Source organism: Lutra lutra, chromosome 9, assembly GCF_902655055.1.
Source record: "Lutra lutra chromosome 9, mLutLut1.2, whole genome shotgun sequence".
In the NCBI taxonomy this organism is placed as follows: domain Eukaryota; kingdom Metazoa; phylum Chordata; class Mammalia; order Carnivora; family Mustelidae; genus Lutra; species Lutra lutra.
The window spans coordinates 83375537-83384322 of NC_062286.1; the positions used below are offsets into that span (position 1 = coordinate 83375537).

General features: G+C 46.4%; 1 protein-coding gene across 2 annotated transcripts in view; it reads left to right on the plus strand.

The window, feature by feature from the left end:
- Window positions 1–1629, plus strand: part of IL1R2 (interleukin 1 receptor type 2) — a 33082-nt gene extending 31453 nt beyond the window's left edge. For both annotated transcript variants that reach the window (XM_047746873.1, XM_047746871.1), the window contains exon 9: window positions 1419–1629. In XM_047746873.1, coding sequence (XP_047602829.1) covers window positions 1419–1558 — 140 coding nt within the window. In that variant the 3' untranslated portion in view covers window positions 1559–1629. The remainder of the gene's footprint in view (window positions 1–1418) is intronic.
- Window positions 1630–8786: the final 7157 nt, after the last annotated feature.

Consider the following 8786-nt stretch of genomic DNA (forward strand, 5'->3'; position numbering starts at 1 on the left):
GGGAAGGGAAACATAGGTACTGCTGAGACCGCTGACAGTCAGAGGGGACAAGGCAGAAGCCAAAGTGATCTCCAGCAGCGGTCTCCTTATGCCTTCTGGGCAATCTGTAGCAAGCCAACGAATTGCTCCACTTTCTCTCTCCCTTGCTGGGAAGGCAGCTGCAGACGTACTTGTAATTGAAAAGCTGAGGATTTGGTTAAGCCTCAGGACAGTGCATGACGCATACAGCTTTTCTCCAGTTGTGGTCTGAGCACCACCAGCACTGCCCACTTGGGCCACTAGCTGAAAACACAGAGCCTTGGCCTCAGCCCAGATCTACCCCAATTCTCCCAGGGTAAGGCCAAAGAGGGCAAGGTAGCAGGCTCCTTTCCTATTCACGTGTGAGGACCGCTGTCCTAGGACATATATGCAAAGGCTGATGCTTTAGATTGTTTCCATGAAAGAGTCAGTAGTTGTCCAGACTTGGAAAGGAAACGTCCCCCAGAAAGCAGAGTCCACTTCTGGGGTTCAGATTGTGACCCAAAGGAACCTGTGGTTTGTCTGGACCTGAAGCTGGGAACCTTTAAACATTTTGATAATGTGAGCCTTCTCCCTCCTTTGTGGGGTTGGCCGTGACTCATGGCCGAGGGCACAGCTAACAGCCTGTCCCCAGCATGGAGAGGTGTGTCCCGATGGCTGCTCAGCAAATTAAAGCTTGACGCATTTCCAAGCCTTGTGGGATGTTAAGGTGGAAGAATCATCTAGAGAGACAGTCTGAAATTGTGTTGGTTCCCAGAGACCCAGATAGATGATGATAAACAGTAGCTTTAAAATGTGGAACTCTGGCCTCGTCATCAGTGAGTCCAGGAGCACTCATGTTCTCGTGTTTGCTTGTTACGTCTTGATTTGTACTCTCCATAATTTCATGATGCATAGATGCCAAGGAGTAGAATATAAAATAGCTGGGTCTAAGCAATCATCTTGACACCTAAAGCTCCTACATTCAAAGTTGGTTTTCTCTCCCTGTGTTTGTTAGTTTCTATCATCCCCCTGACATGCTCACTCATTGGAAGAGGCCACGCTGGACCTTGGCCACGTCCCAGTTGTCTGGTTGAGACCTGAACGGATAATCCCTTATTGCACATTATTCAACAGGTGGAACAGAGACCCTGCCACCTCGCCCCACTCTGTGCTCTTTTCTCTGATCACTCTCTGATCAATTTTTGTTCTACCTTGTTCATTTCCCTAATGCCACAGATGTCCTTCTCATATATCCTTGATCTGCTGTGCGGGGCATGCTTTGAGAAAAGCCAGTGCACAATTCCTAGGAAAAAATGAACTCCAGCTCCACTCTTCTCTATAAACATGCACTGCACTGTCCTGCTTGGCAGTGAGAGAATGTTCCTTCCATCCATGATGTGACTCTGTTCTTCCCACAGCTACCACATTCTCCTGGGGGACCATGCTGGCCCCCCTCTCCCTGGTCTGCTTGGTTTTGGTGGGAATATGGATGCACAGACGGTGTAAACACAGAACTGGAAAAGCATACGGTTTGACCACGTTAAAGACTGGCCATTAAGATTTTCATCTCACCCAAGTAAAATAAAGACAATAAAACAATTCAGAGACAAACGATATCCTTTTTTATGGAAGTGACTTGGCCTTTGCGAGGATTCTGCTCTTCCTCAGTTGGTTTAACGAGCTGCTGTGTTTATGGTAAAGGACAGAAGTATGAATGTGATGTTTATTCTGAAACTGACAGGAGCAAGCGTACCTGTGGGTGGGAGAGTAGCTCTTGGACACTTGTGACCTATTTACAAGAGTGAGGTGGAATCGAAAACATCTAAATGAATTTTGTAGTTCATTCATTTGTCTTTTAACGAAAATGTATTAAAAATCTATGTTGGCTATGCTCCGTGGAGGGTGTTAACAGATAACAAAGATAAGACGTAGGTTGCCTTTTTGGGAAGATGGAATTTTGTTTTGAGACTGGAAAGAGGGATTTAGAAATGCTAAAGAAGGAGCATCAGCAAAAATTGGTGGATTTTTCCCAAAAGGATGAGCCAAAGATTAGCAATTAAAATAGACTGTGAGAAAATTACGTTAGCACATTTTAGTGAACTGAGAAATAGACTCAGTTTTATCTCAAAGCTTCTGAAAATGAGGAGGATGGAAAAGTATTGAGATAACTGCATACATGTTGGAAAAAAATAATCAGAACCTCTTTTATATCATATTCTCATTCCCCTCCACCCCCCAAAATCCCAGTTAACTTAGTAAATTCAGTTTTAAGAAATCAGATTGCAGAAAAACTAGCATGAGTTACTCCTTCACTTGAGTTCAAGTCTTTGTTCAAGTGACCTTCCCAGAGGCACACTTCTGAATGGTACCTCTTTCCATCCCTCTCTGTTTCTCCCTCTGCTTTGTGTCCTTATAGATCTTATCACCACCAGACCTTCCATTACATATGTACTTGTTTATTTTCAGTTTTCCTCATGGGAATGGCATGAGGACAAAGATGTTATTTTGGTCATGGCTGTATCCCTGATATCTGAAATCATGCCTGCCACTGAACATTTAATACGTGTTTGTGGAATAGGTGAAAATAGGATAGAGTTTCTTGTGTTCACCAATAAAAGAATAAAAGGATTGATTATGATGCAATTCCTGCATAACAAAAGAATAAAAGCAGAACATAAAGGAAATTATGTCAGGCGAGCTCAAGGAATTAATAATGACAGCATAGAGGGTTTAAGGAAAGGCATCCTAACCCTCGTGGATGGGGGAAGCATGAACAGGGAATGTGTGGAAGAAACACATAAGGGGACCATGGAAAAATGACCCGTTTCAGTAACAGAGATATAAATTAAAACAATACTGAGATACCCAGGCACTCACACACTATCCAGTTTTAAAAAGGCAACATCGAGGTCATTTCCAGATAATAACTCCCACATCCTATAATTCCATTTATAACTTTGTCCTGGGAAGTAGAAAGGCAATTTGTATCAAGCCAGGGGTTGCTGGGTACAGCTTGTTCTTTGCAAGGGCCAAGTGTGGCATCTCTTCCCAGCTCTGCTCAGTGATGTCGTGTTGGAAGCCTAAAATCCACCATCGTGGGAGTTACTGACACCATAAAAACTGGCAAATGCCACAAGCCAGTGCCCCGCTCCCCAGCACACCACTACTAAGACCTAGAGATGCCTGCGAATGCTGCTCCTGGGAATTAATCTTAGACGAATTCAGCAACAGAAGATAAACAGATGTATAAAATGTTTCATTGAAACTTACTACCCTGATGACGAACAATTATATGTCAATTGTGAGCTCTAAAGAGCAAGAATGCAAGACTGAAATATTTGTAACATTAAGAAAAAATTATATGTCGTGTATGCAATTTATATGGTTAAGACCATATTAAAATTCGTTCGCAGCTAGAAAAAGGGAAAAAACTCAAGGGTTTTGAAGACAGACTTCTTGGGTTCAATTCACGGTCTACCCCTTTAGCTGTGCCGTATGTCAGTCTTCTGATCTGAAAATGGGGCTAAGAACAGGAGTTATCCCAGAGTGTTATATTTAATCATCAAAAACGTAGGAGGAATAGACAGGAGCAAAACTAGTTGTACTGTTTAGACACAAAGGTGGACACACTGCAGCCTCTGGCCAAATGCAGCCTGCCCTTTGTTTCTGTAAATTAAGTTTTGTGAGCACACGGTCGTTTTGTTTATGGATTGCCTGGGGCTGCTTTTGCTCTTTGAAGGTGGGGTGATCATGCCAACAAAGTCTGAACTGTTTGCTCTCTGGCGCTGTCCGGAGAAAATTCGCTGACCACTGGTTTAGACCAGGGATGTTTACAGGCAGTTTTTGAGCCTTACTTTTGCGTTTCCTTGCTGTTCTCTTCTCTCTCCTTCCTTGCCCATCTTGTAAGCATGGAAGGAAGGGAAGGAAATGAGAAGGAGCAGGCAGAGGACTCTTGGTCTCGAATTTGGAGCTTTGACCTTGAACGAGGTGGACACAAGGCTTGAGACGGAAGCAAAGGGCAGCTCTGGGTGCTTCTGCTCGTTCTGGATCCTCCGTCTGGGGCACCATACAACTCTTGTCCTCTTCCTTCCTGGGACCCCTCCCCCAGGGTTGCCCGGAGCTCCCCTCCACTCAGGCTCTGGTAGCTTCAGCCATGACCCGGAAAAGAAGCCGACTGCAGCCAGAGGAGAGCTGCCAACAAGTGTGGAGACTCACCTTGACTGTGCGGTCTATGCACTTCCTCCATCCACAGTGCTTGGGGGTGGGGTGTTGGGGGGAACTTGCTCTTAGAAAGAACAGAGACAACCAGGGAATTTTGGACACCAGACTGATGATAATAGCAAGGTGTAAGTGTGATACTGGGATTGTGTTACATTTTGAAAGAAGAGTTGCTGTATTTCTAACAGACTTCGAGAAATAGTTACAGATGATAGTTGAGATTTGCATCAGAGTGTTCCAGTACTGGTGTGGGGGGGAGTGTGGGTGAATATGGCGATTGATTGGCCATATGTTGACAATTGTTAACACCGGTGATGGGGGCATGGTGGCTCCTTATACAATCCTCTCTCTTCCTATGCCTAGAAATTTCCATAATACAGAGGGAAAAAAACAATAGTATAGAAATAACCAAATACGCACTGGACAAGAGAATGTGTCCATAAGCTGAGTGTAATCACCCTGTGGAATCTTCTACAGCGGTGAAAAGGAATAAAACATAGCTGCACACAGCAAAATGGATGAGCCTCAGAAATATATTATTGAGTAAATAATAAGTCCCAGAAACATGGGTACCATGATCCCTTTTTAGTGAAAGTGAAAAACAGCTAAAACCAAAATCTCTCTCTCTGCGTACATATGTGTCTTTATATATATTTATATTTAAGGCACACATATGATAAAACTATATTTTAACTATATTTGGATATGTATGTATCTATATTTGAAGAGCACTTATATGCTTTTAAAAGTTTATAATTGTCTGTGTTTTAAGAAAGCAAGAGAAGGAGCAACCCAAGTTTCAGGATAATGAGAACAACAGGTGACTGGTGGGGTACCAGGCCTGGGATGGGTTAGAAAGACATCAGTTACATCAAGGTCTAGATCTCCTGTTGAGTCGTGGATTATTACTCTTTATTATCAAACAGATGAAGACACAGGTCACTCACGGACCAATGAAGAGTGTGTGTCTTGAACTGAGAATTCTGCTTAATTCTGAGTCCAAACTAAACAAACAAAAGAAACAAGGTGTTTTCTTGATGTCTTCATCTACTTTATGTTCATTCCATTGGTCAAACCTTCTGAAATGGAATTTTTTTCACGCCCCCCCCACAAAAGCAGGGGGATGGGCAGTAATCAGCATCAGACGGCCTCATGCTTCGAGGCGCTACCTGCAGGGAACAGGCCCTACGTCATCAAATACCACTTGGCCAAGAACTGACTGAGGACGGCAGTGGACACCAGGAGCGGGCACCAAAAATAATTTAGGCACTAGAGTTAAATTTGATATCTCAAAGATTTCCTGTGCTAGGGGGATGTGTAGGGGCTTTATGGAGAGGGTTGGACCGTATATCTAGTGTCAGACCCTCCAGGGACAGGAATATCCCCGGCACCTGCCCAGGGCCTCACCACCAAGCAGGCACTGCAAAAGTGTCCGCTGGCTGGACAGAGAAAGCGTGGGTTACTTGGGTTTTTCCAGGACTCACCGGCGTGTGTGAACAAACACGATCACCCCAGCAGGACTCTTCCAAGTTTCCTGGCTCCTGCCCCTACTATCCAATTCGCATCTGTTATTTCCATGACTCCTGCCAATAGCTCACTGGGACACATTAAGGGCCTCGTGTTCTGTGGTTGTTTTCCTGTTCTTGTCCCTACCTGTGGGCATCTGCTGACCATGTCGTCTCACGAGGTCTTCTCGTTGCTGCGTCTGGCCTCCCACAGAGTGCTGTCACCCCACAGAGGGTGGTGTCCCAGGGTGTCCAGAGGACGAGCTGTCTAGCTGGCACACTGGGTGGCAGCCTCTGTCTGCTGCAGGGCCGGGAGCCTCCCTGCGTGTTCACAGACGCTCCCCCTTCGTGGCTCACGTGGTTAGCCACTGTGGAGTGGTGGTAGGGGCCTGCAGCCCATCTCCCACAGAGCTCAGCCAAGGAAGATGCCCTTCTCCTCCCCAGCATGCCTGCAGAAACCGCTTCCTTTTACTTGTTTGGATGAAGCAGAGCAAAACAATCTCCTGCCAACAAACGTCTAGAGGTTCTGCCGCTGGTTCTTCAGAAACGGCCCGTCTGCCGTTACCAGGCCCTTGAGGGAGGCCCAAGCGTGGGGCTACATGGGGCCAGGAGAAGCTCAGCCAGCTGCAAGGATGGAGGCAGGGAGAGCTTGGGATGATGGAGGAAAAAAGCAAGAAGGAAGAAGAGGAAACCAACACTTAATCGTTTACAATGTGCAAGATTTTATAGGTTTTACACAATTTCACCCCCCTCCCAAAAATCAAGGCAAATCCTGTGAGCTACATTTTGGAGATGATGATGGGGGGCTCAGTTTCAATATTACATCATCATGTGGCTTAGATGGGCAGCAATGGAGAGTTTCCTAATACTGACTTCCGGGACTTAGCACAGCTGGAGAACAGCTGGCCCCAAGCCGGGCTGAGTCCTTTGCAAGAATACAGAAAGAGGGAGCAGAGCAAGTATTCGTTTTCCTGGGGACAACCTGGCCATGGAGAAGAGCTGAGATCCACGTGTCCAGCTCTTCTCCCGACTCACCAAAGCCATATCTGGAGGGGACAACAGTGACTCTAGTGGGGGTTCGTCTGCAGGGAAGAAAGCACCATGCATGGGACCCAGATGTCTCCTTTATAGCATTCCCCAGGTTTTAGTCCTCTTGTCCTGTGGGACTCCAACTGGCCTGTGTCCCACAGGGTGGGAATGAGCAGCCCACTCACTTGACCTTTTGGCTGCTCGTCCAGGAAATAGAAGTGAACCTTCTCCATCCAATCTTTCTGGGCCTGATGGTAGGCAATGTAGATTTAGCCCCCAGAAGGTTCAGAAATGATTAGGAATAGATGTGAATTAAATTTCCTGTCCCAAATTACTGTTTTAAAATGTAGGTTTTATTATTCTTATTATTTTGATTGATTGATGATTGATTGATTGATTGTAGTGGGGAGGGGCAGAGGGACAGGGAAAGAATCTCAGGCAGACTCTGCCCTGAGCATGGAGCCTAACTGGGGCTTGATCCCACAACTCCTGAGATCAGGACCTGAGCTGAAACTAAGAGTTGGACACTTAACCAGCTGAGCCACCCAGGCGCCCCTAAAATATCGGTTTTATTATTATTCAGGTATGGTGAGGCCAACAGATTTGGAAATGATTGTCATTGAAGAGATGGTTTGTTACATATCCCAGAAGAAGGGGCCACCCATGCCACTCAGAGCCACACGGGGATGCGCCAGGCTGGGTCAGGAGGCAGAGGGAATGAGGGGAAAGCATGGCTTTACTGCTGTTTCTGCGGAAGGAAAGGACAAGACAGGGGGAGCATTGGATCGCTTCGGATTGGCTAGTTTGACTAATTTCATTGAATTATCTTTGACTGCTGTCTGGTTTCGGGCAGGTGGGTGGTGGTCTGGAGGGTGAGAGAGACTGATAAAAGAGGTGATCCTGGTGCGGACTCTGTATTGGTTGGTTTGCATTTGAAAATCGTGCTCTAGGAATTGCTAGCCCTGGGAGGGACAGCAAAGCCTCGGTGTCAGAAACGGGTGCTTAGTGCCCAAAGGCCCAGCTTCACGTGAGGGCTCACCAGCAGTTCTGCAAGGACATAAATGGCCAAAAGTAAAGAGCCAACAAATCAGATAGGCTCCCGATTTTATTTTATTTTATTTTTCGCAAGAGAATCAAATATCCTTTACTAAGCCCAGCCACCAAGCCAGAAAAGCAGTCACGGTCAACCTGGCAAGCATTAGCAGTAAAAGATTGTAAAACAATATTCCGTAACCCGAATTTGATTTTCAATTCCTTTCTCACTATCAAGTTCCTTAGGAGACATTCAAGTTCAAAGATTAAATTTGCCCTTGTAAAGTTGAGGGTAGAGAAACCAAACCTCAAAAATGTTGAGATTGCTGCCTGAGTTTCATCCTCCCCCATCCCACCTCGCTCGGTCGCCACAGGAAGGCTTCTCTGTCCAGAGGGAGCAACCGGCAGCCTGTGGTCTGGTCTGCCTTCTGCAGGGAAGGGTGTGGCTCCTAGGCCTTGACCATGGCATTGGCCTCTCACGTGTCCCCTTTAAAAAGTCCCAGGTGTTGATACAATATAAGCATATGAGCACAGCCCAGACTCCACTCACACCGTGTTTTAGGATAAGCTGTCTTCTGGCCTTTGGAGCTGATACCCGCAGGCCACTGTTGTTTCCACCTGGCACCAGGTGTCGGAGTGACCCCAGCAGCCCCAGGGGTACTGGGGAAAAGGGCAGACAGGTGCTGGTGCAGGCTGTTGGTCCTCAGAGTGTGGACCCCAGCCTGGCAGCACTGGCGTCCCAGGGTAACTTGCTGGAAATGCTGAGGAGAGGCCCTGGACGGTGGCCTGGGGTGCCCATGAGGCATGCTCATGGCCTGAGCCTGCTGTGGTTTATCTCGGATCTTTGACCCAAGAATGTTGACTCTGTTGGGCCAACTACCCTTGCAGGCCTTAGTCACAGTACCACAGTGACCTTATCTGGAAAATTCCACTGCATCTTATGCATCTTATCTCAGCAACTGAATCCCTGATATCTTCTTGAGTAATGTCTGTGTTTCTAGG